The sequence below is a fragment of the Dendrobates tinctorius genome, unplaced genomic scaffold, assembly GCF_039654945.1.
Source record: "Dendrobates tinctorius isolate UK_male_01 unplaced genomic scaffold, ASM3965494v1 ptg000140l, whole genome shotgun sequence".
In the NCBI taxonomy this organism is placed as follows: Eukaryota; Metazoa; Chordata; class Amphibia; order Anura; family Dendrobatidae; genus Dendrobates; species Dendrobates tinctorius.
This window is the reverse complement of record NW_027361808.1, coordinates 6,666,134-6,683,206: the sequence shown is the minus strand read 5'-3', so window position 1 is coordinate 6,683,206 and position 17,073 is coordinate 6,666,134. Positions and strand designations below refer to the sequence as shown.

The 17,073-nt window shown below is 42.5% G+C and overlaps 1 protein-coding gene across 4 annotated transcripts in view; it reads right to left on the bottom strand.

Moving 5' to 3' along the window:
- The window catches only part of FAM120B (family with sequence similarity 120 member B), a 240,479-nt gene that overhangs the window by 27,195 nt on the left and 196,211 nt on the right, over window positions 1-17,073 (bottom strand). For 3 of the 4 annotated variants that reach the window (XM_073545102.1, XM_073545101.1, XM_073545104.1), the window contains one exon: window positions 8,128-8,239. The exons of the other annotated variant lie outside the window; for it this stretch is intronic. In XM_073545102.1, coding sequence (XP_073401203.1) covers window positions 8,128-8,239 — 112 coding nt within the window. The remainder of the gene's footprint in view (window positions 1-8,127; window positions 8,240-17,073) is intronic. 4 annotated transcript variants of the gene reach the window in all.

Below are 17,073 nucleotides of genomic sequence, written 5' to 3'. Positions count from 1 at the left end.
CCTCAACAAACAGCATGAGAGAAGAGAAAGAATAGATTGGGTCAGTCAACCGTTAATTTCATAATATCTAAAAGGCCATCACCGATCATGATTCCAGCACCCACCATGCTGTGGAGAATGGGCGTGTTCATTTACAGTAAAGAGAATGCAAAAACCTGTTCTTATTGTATCATTTGTGCAGACAGGAAAGGTTCTAATTCTGTGATAAATGTTCACAAAGCCTTACTGACTGCATACAGATGAACGACATCTGCTCAATTGGTGGATAACATAGTCTTAAGGCCCTTTTACATTTAGCGATGCACCAGCGATCCGACCCGGTCAGGATCGCTGGTGCATCGCTAAATGATCGCTAGTGAGCTGCCACACAGAAAGACCTCACAGCGATGCAGCAGCGACGCAGCGCACGATACTTACCTTTCACACACAGCGATCCAGATGTCCTCCCGCCCGCGTCCAGCGTCGCTCGTCTCACACAGCAGGAAGCCCCAGCAGGAAGCAGACGACGAGAAATGGAGCCGGACATTCTCGCGCGATCAGCGATGGACAGCGGGGGAGCCGGTCGTTGGTAAGTATCACACATAGCGATATCGCTAGCAATATCGCTATAACGTCACAAAACCAGTGACATTTTAGCGATATTGCTAGCGATATCGCTTAGTGTAAAACCCCCTTTACATTATATGTGATCCATCACCAGATAAGCCCCACTTTATTAGGCATTTATCTAACAAAGCAAGTGTTGGCACTGGCAGTCATTCATCGGCCACTCTCCCCGATGCATCACTCTTGCTTTCTATGGAGCAGTTTCTGAGTCAGTCATTTGGATCAGTAGTGAAAATGCAGGCAAAAGTGATTTTTGTCAAACGAATGGTATCAGTGTTTTTCACCGATACAAGTGCTTCTCACTAAATTAGAATATCATCAAAAAGTTAATTTATTTCAGTTCTTCAATACAAAAAGTGAAACTCATGTATTATATAGAGTCATTACAGAGTGATCTATTTCAAGTGTTTATTTCTGTTAACCCAAGAGTCATTATCTCAGTAAATTAGAATAATTAACAAAAACACCAGCAAAGGCTTCCTAAGCGTTTAAAAAAGACACAGTCTCTTTCAGTAAGCTCCACAATCATGGGGAAGACTGCTCACTTGACAGATGTCCAGAAGGAAGTCATTGACACACACCACAAGGAGGGTAAGCCACAAAAGGTCATTGCTAAAGAAGCTGGCTGTTCACATAGGGCTGTATCCAAGCATATTAATGGAAAGTTGAGTGGAAAGAAAAATTGTGGTAGAAAAAGGTGCACAAGCAACTGGGATAACCGCAACCTTGAAAGGATTGTTAAGAAAAGGTCATTCAAAAATTTGGAGATTCACAAGGAGTGGACTGCTGCTGGAGTCATTGCTTCAAGAGCCACCACACACACAGACATATCCAGGACATGGGCTACAAGTGTTGGATTGCTTGTGTCAAGACACTCATGACCAATGGACACCACCAGAAGTGTCGTACCTGGGCCAAGGAGAAAAAGAACTGGACTGTTGCTCAGTGGTCCAAGGTGTGGTTTTCAGATGAAAGTAAATTTTGCATTTCCTTTGAAAATCAAGGTCCCAGAGTCTGCAGGAAGAGTCGAGAGGACACAATCCAAGCTGCTTGAGGTCTATTGTGAAGTTTCCACAATCAGTGATGGTTTGGGGAGCCATGTCATCTGTTGGTGTAGGTCCACTGTGTTTTATCAAGACCAAAGTCAGCGCAGCCATCTACCAGGAAATTTTAGAGCACTTCATGCTTCCCTCTGCTGACAAGCTTTTTGGAGATGGAAATTTAATTCTCTAGCAGGGTGTGTCACCTGTCCACACTGCCAAAAGTACCAATACCTGGATTAAAAACAACAGTATCACAGGGGTACTGTCAAGAAGAAGATAAGAGACACCAGACCCAACAATGCAGACGAGCTGAAGGCTGCTATCAAAGCAACCTGGGCTTCCATAACACCTCAGCAGTGCCACAGGCTGATCGCCTCCATGCGACGCTGTATTGATGCAGTAATTGTTGCAAAAGGAGCCCCAACCAAGTATTGAGTGCATTTACTGAACATACATTTCAGTAGGCCAAAATATTGGATTTTAAAATCATTTTTCAAGCTGGTGTTATAAAGTATTCTAATTTACTGAGATAATGACTTTTGGGTTTTCATTGGCTGTAAGCCATAATCATCATTAACAGAAATAAACACTTGAAATAGATCACTCTGTTTGTAATGACTCTATATAATGAGTTTCACTTTTTTTGTATTGAAGAACTGAAATAAGTGAACTTTTTGATGATATTCTAATTTAGTGAGAAGCACTTGTAGCTATCATATTCTATCAGGTAGTTTACATGCCTGAATATTCCTTGGCCTGGCTTATCCACACAAAAGCTCGGAGACTTGTTAAAATATTGACTCGAGTGTCGAATCAAACTCGCCAATGCTAAGTTTGTGGACACATTAAAAAATCGAACATAACTGCGGTGTCTGATTTTCATCGACTGATTGATACGATAAAGTTGAAAACCTCTATCAGTTTTATTTCTTTCATGTGAGAAAAACTAATGAAACCTGGACGGTATAAACTGACACTGCTCAAACTCTGATGATCGCCCGATCAAAACCACTGATGAAACAAGGACAGCTTTTGGTGTACAATAAAAATTACTGTAGTTTGATTGAGCCCTGAATGGGCGATACACATCTCTAGCCACACTCTTCGGCCCATACAGTAAAATAAAGCACAAGTTGTTATTTGCCTGTAGAATATGACTATTAGGTAAAAAAATAAACTTTTTTTGCCAATACTTAAAAGTATAGCAAGTCCACCTTTCAGAATATTGTAAAGAGAAAAAAAACCAACGTGTAATGAAACAAACCATAAAAATGTATGCCAAGGCACAGTATTTTGGAAAAAACTGCTGGTACATTCTAGTAAATGTTTGACTAATTTTTTTTATTATAGAATGTCTGATTTATGGGGAAAAATGTAGTAAATATTGCTCACATGAAAAAAGCTAGGGGGACAAGTTACCGAGTATAGGACAATAACTAGATGTCTTGTACTACAGTGAATAGCTTGTGTTAGGATGATATACCAAGCTTTCTAGAGTTACTAGGGTGCTAAGGATTGTAGAGTTCGTGGTCCCAGAAAATGGAAGATACAAACCCATGCCTGGTTCATCGCAGATTAAACTCTGCTGTCACATTCCAGGACTGCACCACCCAGGAGATCCCAGAAGTACAAGATGCTCAGTGCTCAAAGACATGTCCAAGGTGAGGGACCATGCAAAAAAAAAAATATCCGAAGACAGATTTTTGAAAGGTTTTATGGATTGATGAGAGGAGAGTGACTCTTGATGGACCAGATGAATGGGCTCATGGCCTAATCAGTAATGGGCACACACCCCACTTCAACTCCTCACCAGCAAAGTGGAGGTGGGGTACTGCTATGAGTTGATATTAGAATAAAATTAGTTAGTTGGACCTTTATTGGTTAAAGATGGTCTCAAACTCAACTTATAAACCTACTGCCAGTTTTAGAAGACGCTTTCTTCAAGCATTGGTAAAGGAAAATATCTGTATCTTTCAAGCATGGTTTTTAAGTTCTATGTGTCCAAAAAAATCTGTAATCGTTATTATATCAACACAGTCTGTTGCGGTTGATAGCCGCCAGACCAGAAGAGATTCCAACTAAAATAATATATAAAAAATAAATATTTAAAAAATATATATATATATATCCCCTCCAAAAAAGGGAGGTTTGATACTGGCTCTAGTGGTCTAATCACCATCTTGTCATATTCTGTTTTTCGGTCCCTTATTCATGTATTACATGCCTTAACATTTTGCGTCTCCCTTCCCCCCTTTTTTGGAGTTTTTTTCACTGTCCTTTTATCCTTCTTTTATATTGTATTGATTTATCATTAATAAATATTTATTTTTTATGTATTATTTTAGTTGGAATCTCTTCTGGTCTGACAGTGTTAATACATGATTTTTAAGCAGGACAATGCTCCATCGCGTGCATTGAAGCACTCTCCTAGCTTGGCTAGCTAGTAAAGGCCTGATAGAGAAGCTGTCATGTCCAATAAACTATTAACCTGCATTATAGAGGTGCATATATGCTGTACTGAAAGTTTGGCACCTGGGAGAAAATGAACTGTATTCCTTCCAGGATCCTCTGGCTTTCAGTAATACAGGCCTGGCGAAAATACAGTCACCACTCACAGCAGTGAGAGTGGCGCTACTGTAAGTGGCTGCGGTAAGCACCCCCTGGCACTGACTGACTGCCAGCTCTACAGTACACCACTGCAAAGCCAGCTGTCGGTCAGTGCCAGGGCGTGCCTACAGCGGCCACTCTCAGTGCCGTGAGCGGTGACTATGATCTACAGATTAATAGCGTTATCAGACCTGAGAGGTTCCTTTTAAAGATGAAATAATAACGAGTTGTTGCTAGAGATGGGCAGACCCATGGATGGATCCAGGGGTCCGGCCGAACAGTTACAAAAAGTTTGGATACCAGAACAGTACCTAGACCCGAACCCGGACCCCATTAACTTGAATAGTGGACCAGAACATCCAGTGTTTGCCACTCTATCATGTGCATGACAGCGAGGCAAACACCGCTTCTGATTGGTAGTAAAATCTCACAGTGCTAGCAAGGGTCTCACCGAGGTCATGGCAGTTCAGGCCGGCTGGGAACGCAGACTCAGTGACCGGCAGTAACCTTGATGTCAATGCTAGTCACTGAGGCTGTGCTCGCAGCAGCTCAGTTACCTGTGGTTCTCAGCTGGGTCGCATCTTTCCACCATCCAGGTTGAAAACTATTTCTCCCCGAGACATGGATTATGGCGTGGGACAGAACAATGAAGAGGTGAGGGATATTGTTGTTTTTTATTTTTGTTTTCTTACAGGTATACAAAAGATTCAGTGGAATTAGGCGTTAGGTGAGTATAACTATATTTGTTATTTTTAAATTAAAAAGTAAAACTGTGTTTTGTTTTATTTCAAATAAAAGACTTTATTCTGGCTGTGTCTTTATTTACAATACAAGTATAGGATTAGTAATGGATAGGTTTCTTTTACACGCCTTTCCATTGCTAATCGGTGGGCTTGATGTCACCTAAGAATACAAATGTGACATCAACCCCACAAATACGAACCCCACTTGTCACCGCTACAAGTGGGAAGAGTCGGGCAAAGACCCAGAATTAGCGCATCTAATAGATGCACCTTCACTTGTCACCGCTACAAGTGGGAAGAGTTGGGCAAAGAGCCAGAATTAGCGCACCTAATAGATGCACCTTTTGTGGGTGGCTGCGGATTCCTTTTTTTTTTTTTAAAGGCTGGGGAAGCAATATCCATGGCACCTTGCCAGCTTGAGAAACCACCCCCCAGCTGTCTGCTCTTGCAAGGCTGGCTGTCAAAAATAGGGGGGGGGGGAACCAACGCCTTTTTTTTTTATCTATGTAAATAATTTAAAAATTAGCGTGGGGACCCCTTTATTCTTGTTAACCAGTCTTGCTGAAGCTGACAGCTCAGGGTTTCAGCCCCCGGCTGTGAGTTTTGACTGTCTGGTTATCAAAAATACGGGGGAACCCATGCCGTTTTTTTCTTAATGATTTATTTACAGTGCAGGAGCCGACTGATAAATACTCCCATCAGATGCTTCTGCCCTCACTGTTATTAACGTCAGCAGGCATCAGCTCATGGGAGCGGTAGTGCCATCAGCTGACACCAGTGACCGGAGGTAAACTTTATACCTCTAATCACAGCTGCGCACTCAAGCTGTCATTTGACAGTGTGGGAACCGCAGCTTTCTGACCGGCGGGGATGATTTCCCTGCCGATCAGAAGCGGTGTTTGCCACGCTGTAATGCACATGACAGCACAACAAACATCCGGTGTTCGGGCAGCCAATCCTGAACAGTAATACGGTGAAGTCCGTGTCTATGCTCAAACAATAGGTGTTTGGTACAGACGCCGAACTTTACTGTTCGGGTTTACCCATCTCTACTTGTCGCCCTTCCTCACCTGGTCTAAACCTTGTTGATAACTGGTGGACCCTTCTTAAATGGGAAGTGAAGGAAAACAGCACATCCCTCTGAGCAGTGTCTGGGAGCCTGTTGTTAGTGCTGCCCAAAAAGTTGATCATTAACATATTAAGAAAGTGACAGACTCCATGGATGGATGGTTTATTACTGATATTGAAAAGAAAGGTGTCTGTATTGGTCACTGATACATTTCTGACATTCCATAAAATAATTATTTTCATATACTTTGAGTTGTTTGGTTATTATTCTCACTGTAACAGATGAAAATAAACAATTGATGGGAAAATTTACGTTTTTCATTTTGCTGCATAATTCTGCGCACTGATAGTTTTCTAATAATGAGGCACACACAGGTATTCTTCCAAGAAATATTCAGGTTTCAGGTTTATTAACCTTTTGGACTTACAGCACTGGAGTTGCTCAATAATAAAATTAGTCATGAAAAACACAAATTGCCTAATAATTCTGCAAACAGTGCATTTTTCTTCCCAGCTTGGAATGAGCTGTGGAAATACTCGCTGTACAAACACCACTGAGACACCAATTTTAAAACATGGAGCAAAGAAAACAATGGTCATATTTAACGGTTGTAAAACAGCTTGGAGTGATAACCTGTCTTCCAAACTCCAGTTCTCACAGCCCCCCACAGAGCATGCTTTCAGGATTCCCGTAGCATTGCACAGGTGATTATTAGCCAGGCATCAGGAATTGCCCCAGGTTCTCGCACTTGCGCAGTACTAAGGGAATGCTGATCTATTGGGGGCGGTGAGGACCAGAGTATATGAGAAACATCATGAGAACACTTTACTGTTGGCGTGATAATGTCATGAAGTTACTTGAACTTGTAAGAAGGCACAGAAGGACAGCTCAGTGGGCAGAATCCTAAATATGGCAGTGACCGAGCACAATACCATGTGTCAGTGTCCCATCAGCAAGTTGTTACAGCACACGCTCTGCTACATATACAATGGATGAAATGACAGTGTTGTTGTTATGGGTCGCAAAATAATGTGTTTACACTCTGTACAAATGGAGAGAATTAATCACAGACTTCGCTACAATAAGGCTGCCAAAGTGTTATGTCAAAGCAGTTTGTCAAGAGCTGTCAGAGGCAACCACCCCAACACTGTAGGTAGCCACAGGCAGTATGTACGGGAGCTTATTATTCTTATTTTTCTTTATTGTAAACATTGGTCTGTGTATAGTGTAGGTGCTTACACATCACTGGTTTGGAGAAATTCTGCTGCTACTGCTTAAACGGAATCTGTCAGCAGGTTTTTGCCACCTAATCTGAGAGCAAAACGTTGTGGAGACAGAGACGATGATTCCAGTGATGTATTACTTACTGGGCTGCTTGCTGTAATTTTGATAAAATCACTGTATTAACAGCAGTCCATAAATAAATCCAGTTGGCACTCTTAAAATTGCGGTGCTGTTGTCATAGGATGGCTTCCCACCTATAAACAATAGTAGAAAGACCAGCACTCGTGTATTGAAGTGTTTTTCCTAGTTTTATTCCATTTATTATGTTTGATAAAGGCTCAGTTAGAACCAAAATGAATCCTTAATAAAAAAAAACATTTGATGATCTGATGGAATAAACCTTCTATACATCTGAGTGCAGGTCTTTCTATCATAATTTTATCAGCAGGAGATTATCACTTAAGGACTAGAATCCTTCTGCCATGCAGTCCTCTGTATTCATGAGCTCTGTATAACCCCCCCCCACTGTTTGGCAGTAATCTGCCTATGCACAGTGTACGCAGAAAGCTGCCAATCAGTGGTGTGGGCGGGGCTATACAGAGCTCAGCATTTAGAGAACTGCTAGATCTGCAGCAGATAAACAGATAAAAGAGTGATTTTATAAAAAATGACAGCAAGCAGCCCAGTAAGTGACACATCGGCTGAATCACCCCAGAAGGCTCCCCAGTCCTTAATAATCAGTATCATAGCAGTCCGGTGACTCCCTCTCATATGGCGACCTGGGCAGCCACCTACATGGACTACCTCTGGTCTCTGCGCTGGCCTTACTGCTTACCTGGTAAGGATCCACTGGGTCTCGTCGGCTCAGGAAGTAATATCCTGTTTTGTGCTGCGCAGGCTTCAGTGATCATTGTTCTCAGTCTCTTAAACTGATTTATTAAAGTCTCCTGCAATCAAAAGAATTCATGTATTACATTTTATCATATGACTCACTTAATAACGGAGTGATGCTTTGCATGATGGAATATTTAAAGGTGAGTTCAGCTGTCATTTCTATGGCCTCAGAACTGGCAAATTGTCAGGAATTCAATAGCATTCCCCTTCATTTTAACAATTCAGAATTCTATTGTAAAAATAACCTACATATTCCACTGAATTACTACTTGTTCACACTGTGATTCCTGGTAACCAGTGGCCTGCATAGACATACACTTAGTGGAATTCCGCCACCTGCAGATTTTGCACTACAGCATTGCCCACCGGAGAGGAGACGGTGACCGCTTATTTGGAACAAGCCCCCTATCCCTCTGGCGTTGTAACTGTTGTCCCTTAGTATTTGCTCTTCTGGAAGCAGCAATTGACTGTCAGAAGCGTCTACCATGAGCCTGAATGTTTTGTGGCAGGTTTCACACTTCTGAACTGCTGCCACCACATTATAGCCCTGATTCATCTTTACTTTTACACCTTTTTTGTGTTTTGCGCCTTTTATTCTGTTTGCTCCCCATTCATTATTCTACTTGCCTTTTTTTTAAAGTCTCTTTCATGTGTTCGCCTGTTTTGTTTTTTCTTTCATTTTGTGGGCAGAATTTAGTGATTCCAGATAATTTTGGCTTATTCTTTACGTGCGACTTTTTAAAAAGTTGCCAAATTTGGCGCAACAATAATCCAGTCCTGTCTTGGAGTGATTTTCTGAACGTTAAGTAATAAGTCCCATCTTTTCCAACATTTTGAAGAAGATGTGAACTTTTGCTCAAAACTAACAAATTATTTAATCAACAAATGGTAGGGTTGCACCATAATATACCAAGAAGGATTACTCTAGGACATTGAAACTGCACTGCTGCCATAGAAAATGGGAAAAAATAGAGAAAAGCGCTATATAATGTACACATGAAATATTTATCTGCAAAAATTGCTCTGAAAAAAGAAGGTATTTTGCGCAGACTGGCCAATATATGTGAGCCCAATTGCCAGTCAAGGCATCATTCGAAAATTGGGTCCCTGACCTGATATGTCACCTCTCCTGGGCAAAAACACCTACAATTTATGAGGCAGGAATGGACCAGCTAATCTGCTTAAAGGGAATCTGTCACCTCATTTTTAGCCTATGAGATGCGGCCACCGCCATCAGGGACTTACCTACAGCATTCTGTAAAGCTGTAGATAAGCCCCCGATGTAACCTGAAAGATAAGAAAAACTAGTTAGATTATACTCAACCTGGGGGTCCAGTCTGGTCCGGTGTGCGTCGTGGTCCGGTCCGGCGCCTCCCATCTTCTAGCGATGACATCCTCCTTCTTCCTTTTGCCGCGGCTCCTGCGCATGTGTACTTTATCTGCCCTGTTGAGGGCAGAGTAATGTACTGCAGTGCGCAGGCGCCGGACCTCTCTAACCTTTCCCGGCGCCTGCGCACTGCAGTACTTTACTTTGCCCTCAACAGGGCAGATATAGTATGCCTGTGCAGGAGCCGCGGCATAAGTAAGAAGGAGGACGTCATCGCTAGAAGATGGGAGGCACCGGACAGGGCCTGCGACACCCATCGGACCGGACCCCGGGTGATTATAATCTAACTAGTTTTTCTTATCTTTCAGGTTACATCGGGGGATTATCTACAGCATTACAGAATGCTGTAGATAAGCCCCTGATGGCAGTGGCCGCATCTCATAGGCCAAAAATGAGGTGACAGATTCCCTTTAAAATCACCTGTGACTGATGAGAGTGGGAGTGCACATGTCCAAAAGGCTATAATTCAAAAGTAAAAAAGGACCTGCACATCTAAACTAGTGTGAACTATCTGCAAAAATTGCTCTGAAAAAAGAAAGTACTTTAATTACATGAAAAAAGACCAATTTTGACATTGCACAAAATTCATGATATGAGTTCACCGTTTTGATTAATTCAGTGCAAAAATGTCAGAAAATATCACAAGACAAAAAGAAAAAAACACTTAAAAAACACAAATGGGTATGCCTTGACTGGCTCTGCAGATTGAGCTGTCAATCAAAGTGCTGGGGTGTGCTTACAACGCCGCTCACAATATAATGAGCGATAATTGTATTCGTGCCGCGCACGACCCCATGTTTGAAGTCCAACGGCTTCCAGGAGGATAAAAATTCATTTTCTCCCAGTAGCCACACTTTCAGTAGGGTGACCAGGCAGCATTGTGACGCCAATATCTGCAGGTAAAGAGCGTTTTACGAAGTAACTGGACAAATAAAGCTTACAATTGACCTCAACAGGAACTAAAATTAGTTTCCTAAAAAAAACCTCTTGAAATATGAAACACACTGGCCCAAAGGATCCAAACTAAGTGAAACACAACATGATGGCAGCAGTTTACAACTGGGAAATCCAATGTCAGGTTACAGCATGTTATAGCCAGGGGAAGCTGAACAAGATGTTGTCTGCTATATGAAAGTTTGGAATGTAACTAGTATTCTATACTTTTATGTTTCTGGTCTTTTTATGCCTAGGAGTTCATTAGGAGGTCTGAATTAGTACCTGGCCTCTCGCTGTACCATGCAGAGATGGGTGTTAAGTGTCCTATTCAATGATTAAGTACATATAGAGTAGTGACACGACTAGGGAAACAAAACAGGGGGGAAGCACAGCAGCAATGCAAGGACATCATCTGCAAGGAGTTTGTATGTTCTCCCTGTGTTTGCGTGGGTTTCCTCCCACACTCCATGGACATACTGATAGGGAATTTGAAATGTTTTCCCCAATGGGGTCAGTGCTGATGGCATTTTTAATGTGATGTGGAATAAGATGCCGCTAAATAAGTGAAACAAATAGAAGGCAGAGAGTTCAGGCAAATTTTGGGAAAAAAAATCCCATTTAATTAGGAACACAGTTTAAAATCCAAACGCTAAAGGTATAAGCTAAGTTCGGCTTAATCATGGAGAATGTTATTTGTTATAAGTAAGCCTGAGGTATCGCCCAATGCATGTAAGCAGAACCAAGATGATACCTTTGCACTTTGCATGTTAAACTGAGTTACTAATAACATGGGAATATTTTATCTTTCGACGCTGGACTCAACCATCTACCTGGCCACGCTCAAGACCAAGCAGGGAATGCTAATATTTTGACATGGGTGATCTCTTGCAAACTAATCTATTTTTTACTTGATTCCCTGGAAATGTTTAATCAGCCAAGAATTTAGAAAGAGAGATTAATACAAAATCGGAAAAAGAGCGAGGAAGAAGGGAATGAGAGCAGTATAATGGTCCGATCTGGGGTACTCCTCAGAGACTTTTTAGCTACAGCTGTCTTCACCGTTTTGGCTGTGGATTAATAACACTTAGCCATACAAGGACATTGTAGCAAGGGTCCGACATACCCTAAACTTGAATTACTTGAAAGGCCTTCTGTACTCTGGGCTCCGTATGCCTCTGTCAAAGCTTTTGCATGTCTATCAGTATTTGACACACAGTGGCACCAAAAAGGTCTTACGAAGTATATGAGAACTGTTCTATTGGGCCACCGCAGAAAGGTGGACAAGCTTTGTGATGATAAACCATTAATCATAATGCCATGCAGAAATGTATTTGCACAGGTGCCTCTGGAATGCAGAACCAATCACGGCCAAGAAAGACAAATACCCTTTTATACAAGTTTAAAATATGTTTTGCATTGTTCCTGATTTCTGAGTTGCCGTGTATGAAACTAATGTGAAAACAGGTAAACATAGCGTTGAAGCCCAAACCAGGTTCTGTAAAAAAAACCTGAAAATGCAGTACTTTTATGTGTCACTCAACCTTCCATACTGAGCATTAATGAGAATAGATAAATGGGCATGACATAATAGACCCATATTACAAGCTGCAGTCCATTAACTTCTTGTCGTACAGAACAAATATCAACCAAATTATAATAAATTTTATTTCTATAGCGCCGACATATTCCGCAGCACTTTACATTTCAGAGGGGACATGTACAGACGATAGACATTACAGCATAACAATAATCACATAGATCATAACAGATACCAAGAGGAATGAGGGCCCTGCTCGCAAGCTCACAATCTATGAGGAAAAAAGGGAGACACGAAAGGTGGGTGGTAACAATTGCCCTGATTGTATGGACCAGCCATAATGTTAAGTGTGTAACAGTACAGACACAGAGGGCTAATGGATGCATAAAGCATGTGGGAACATGATGCGGGGAACCTGGTTATGGTAAAACTTTTGGCTGTGCCACACAGGAATAGATTAGGTTAATATGTTGAGGCGATAGGCCAGTTTGAATAAATGCGTTTTCAGGGCACGCTTAAAATTGTGGGGATTGGGGACTAATCGTATTGACCTGGGAAGTGCATTCCAAAGAATTGGCGCAGCACGTGTAAAGTCTTGGAGACGGGAGTCGGATGTTCTGATTGAGGATGCTAACCTCAGGTCATCAGCAGAGCGGAGGGCACGGGTAGGGTGGTATACTGAAACAAGGGAGGAGATGTAGGGTGGTGCTGAGCCATGGAGGGCTTTGTGGGTGAGGGTAATATGTTTATACTGAATTCTGGAGTGGATGGGTAGCCAGTGTAATGACTGGCACAAGGTAGAGGCATCGATGTAACGATTGGTGAGGAATATCATCCTGGCTGCAGCATTCAAGACAGATTGGAGAGGGGAGAGTTTGGTAAGAGGGAGACCGATTAGAAGAGAGTTACAATAGTCCAGACGAGAATGAATAAGAGAAACAGTAAGAGTTTTTGGATCCTTTAGCCTGGCATTAGGGATGGTCGGGTAAATTTTTGATAGTGATATTTAGTAAAAAGATCTGTCAGTGGTTGCCCACTGCTATTTTAATAAAAAGGGCAGCCACATCTACATGACAATCTTTAATGGGATATTCTCAAGTCCGAAAGAAAGTTATTCCCTATCCATGAGATAGGGGATAACTTTATGATTGTCAACGGGTTCAACTGCTGAAACCTCCAGTGATTCCAAAAAGCGGGGCTCCGAAGAGCTCTGTGGAAATGCAATGGAAGTTGATCATGCTCTCTGTCGGTCTATTCATTCAAATTGGAGTGCCAAAGATCAGCAAAACACAGGGCTTAGCAATCTCCAACACTGCCATTAAGAGTGAATGGTGTAGCAGTGCACATGTCCGACCACTGCTCTATTCACTCTTTGGAACCCAGATTCTCAGGATCGCTGGGAGACCCAGCAGTCGGAACCTTATTCTTTATACTCGGGATAGGGGAAAACATTTCAAACTTGAGAATACCCCTTTACTAAGCTCTCAGCTACCAGAGAGTTTGTAAAAATTTTTATGAAATGCAGAAAATATAAAATGAATCATTCGTTTGCTAGCATTTGGCATCTACAATTATATGCAAACGTACGGGTATCCATGGTAGCAGACTACAATCAAGCCCCGTGTGGTTTGATGCTGCAGTCACAGTCCATTCCACCTGTCCACTATTTCTTCAGCGTTAAAGTGTAATAAGGGTTGAATTCAATGGACTGGTAATAAGTAAGGGGCACACGGAAGAGAATGTCTGCAGGATCACACTTCACAGAGTTTGTTGCATGTTAGCGCGGTTGTAACAAGAAGGACCGGACCAGGGGTACCTTTTTTGCGCCGGGTCCGGAACTGTCGGGGCTGTCTCTTCTGTTTCCCGGGGGAGATCTTAGAGAACCGGACCAACCTTTGCACTTAGTAGCAGGGGGCGTGGCTAAGTCTCTGAGGCTACAGAGCATGCGGGAACAGGGAGACTTGGCAGGAAGGGACTGCGTACAGCAGACATGGGTGAGCGCTCCTTCCCTTGAGCACCGCCACAGCGCAGGTCCGCGCTGGAGCCTCCCCGCTGCTGCCAGCAGAACTTGTGAGAAAATACATGCAGTGCGCCCGCTGATCATGAATAAGCAAGAAGCTGAGCGCTCCGGGCCCATGAGCACTGTGCGGGTGCCACGTGAGAGACACCTAGAGTCAAACTGCTAACAGCGCTCTGCTTCCCCAGTATACTTTTCCGGACCACGTTGGTCTCAGACCATGCGGTTGCTCCCATCCTTCCAGTCACACTGGTACATGGACTAGGGGCTCAGTGGAAGGTACCGGAAACCAACCGCTGCTGCCAGAAGACGGACCACCATTATTTCCAGGACCTACGTGGACAAGCGTCGTGTCAGCCGTTGTTGGCACCATCATCGCTTCACAACACCTACAGCCTGAGGATCAGCGGATAGGATAAGTTAACCTCACAAGAACTGTCCCTACTGTTTTCACTGTTCATTACCCCTACCCACAATTTCATCATTGAACTATTTTATTCCCTGTTTAACCCTTTACCTCCCTGTGTGGAGTATCCCACTGTTGATTAAAACCCAGCTAACCCTCTGTCTCCTGCCTGTCACTGCATCCCGCAACCTGCTCACGGTGACAGGTTTTCATAGCAACTGTAGATACAAAATGATAGAGAATCTTTGGCAAAGACTATTTGCAAAGTTGGACTAATAAAAAGAAATACGTGCAAAGTTATACATGGCTTTTAGAGGGAAATCTTTTATACAGCAGGTACAATTTGGCTATGTGCTACTCACCTTGCCAGGTTCAATATTGGCAGCGGATTATTCAGGACAGTCTCCAAGCGTGTGACAACAGAGTTTCTTTATTCAGGAACAAACAGGCACAATATATGTAATAAGCGTAATGGATCAGGAATAAATCATTTGCGTATCTCTATCTGTGCAGCATCTACAGCAGGCTGCTTCTCTCATACACAGACACAGGAAATACAGTCACATGCTCTCCCTATGTGAGCCTCTGGGAAGTTTTTTTATTCTAACTTTATAAACAGCATACAAATCTAGCAACTGAACACTCAGACAGGAATGGAATTGTTGCACCAAACATATTCCAACACCCCCACTAAACAACTACTTATCCTGTTAAGGCCAGAGTCACACTAGCTACAAAAACGGACGAGTGCAATGCGATAACAAAATCGCATTGCAATCGTCCCAATGCTAATCTATGGGGCAGCTCCCAGCAGCTGATTTTTCCTCGGCCGTTTTCCTCGGGCCGAGACAATTCAAGCATGCTGCGATTGTCACCGATTATCGGATTCGCCAATGCAAGTCTATGGGGGGGGCGATAAAAAAATCGGATTACAAACGGACAAGTGTGACTTGCGAGAAAATCGCATGCTCGCATGAAAATTGGATGACAGACGAACCATTGTTCATGAAACATTTGTGCGATTGTGGTCCGTCAAAATCGGACCGATTTTTTTGACGTTGTGTGTGAGCCCAGCCTTAGTACCATTGCGGTTCTGAAGTCCACAAACCTGGCTCTTGATAATGGCTTTGTCATACCATCAGCTATCATCTTGTTAGACTCGCAATAAACAAACTCAAGCACACCACGTTCCACTAAGCTCACTTCTGGCAAGTTGAATGCATCCTTGGTTGTCCTCATAGATAACTGTTGGTTGAGCTAATGGCTTGTCAAAATCTTCCAAAAGTTGTTTCAACCAAATTACTTCTTGACTTGTATAAGCAGCAGAAATATATTCTGCTTCTGTAGAAGATAATGCCATTGACACTTATTTTCTGCTGGACCAAGAAACTGAATTTTCTCCTAACTTGAACAAGTAACCACTTGTTGATTTCCAATCACTTGAATCTCCAGCCCAATCTGCATGTACATAACCTCTGAGAGTGAGATCTCCTGATGCAGATATCTTAAGATTTAGCCTTTGAGTTTCTTTAAGATTTTTGTTCTTGCTTCTTAGGTTAAATAATTGGTGTAACTTCATGAAATTTAAGCGATACAGAGATTTCATCAATCACTACATCTCTGCTGATTGTTACTGTGTTGGTCTCTGGGTGCAGGATTCTGAATCCCTTTTGAGTTTTGCTATAGCCCACCAGAACTCCTTGCTTTGCATGTGATTCCCACTTGGAACGTTTTTCTTTTTGAACATACACAAATATTTTGCTTTCAAATATCCTGAGGTGCTTCAGGTTAGGCTTCTCACAGTTCCATAGCTCATGTGGAGTTTTATTTGTGGCTTTACCTGGCAGTCTGTTTTGAAGATAGCAAGCTGTAATGATGGCAACATATTAAAAAGCTTCCTAAACTCCTACTTCAATTAGGATGTGAATTGTCATGAACTCATTTTCTGCTCCACCAGTTGAGAGTTCCCCTTCCGTTCTCCCTCTAGTGGTGACAGGAGGTAGTGCTGTTGGTTTAAGTGGTAGTGATCTGCCACCTGATGAGGAAGATAACGATTGGATCTCTGGAGTATCAGACTGGATATAAGACAGCCGACGCCCTATCCGGGTGCTGGTGATTCAGTCTGCTTCTCAGGTCCTGGACTTCAGCTCTCTTCCAGTCTTCTCAAGTTATGTGTTTGTTTTTTGCTAATGTTCACACTTGCGCTTGTTGGTCAATTCAGTTTTTTGTGTAATCAGCTTGCCCCTGCTGGGGCTAAGCTGAATTTCCACTCTAATTAATCAGTATTTGCCAATCTGCTTTTTGTTACTTATTAGATTGGCCTCTTTTTTGCTCTGTCTCAGAGTATTTCAGAGTGCTGATATAGGTTTAGAAGTCAAGTGACTTCAGGGTTAATTTTGCTATCAGAAGTGTTGGACAATATTTTTGTAGTTTTTTTTTTGGCAGATTGCAGACAGTGTCTTTCCTTTCCTGTCATTTTTAGTTAGCCGGGCCCCATCGTTTGCTCAGCCTATTTTCCTGCCTTTGTTTGTAATTTCATCTTGTTTCACCGTCAATACATGTGGGGGGCAGTCTTTCCTTTGGGGGCTGCTCTGGGGCAGTTAG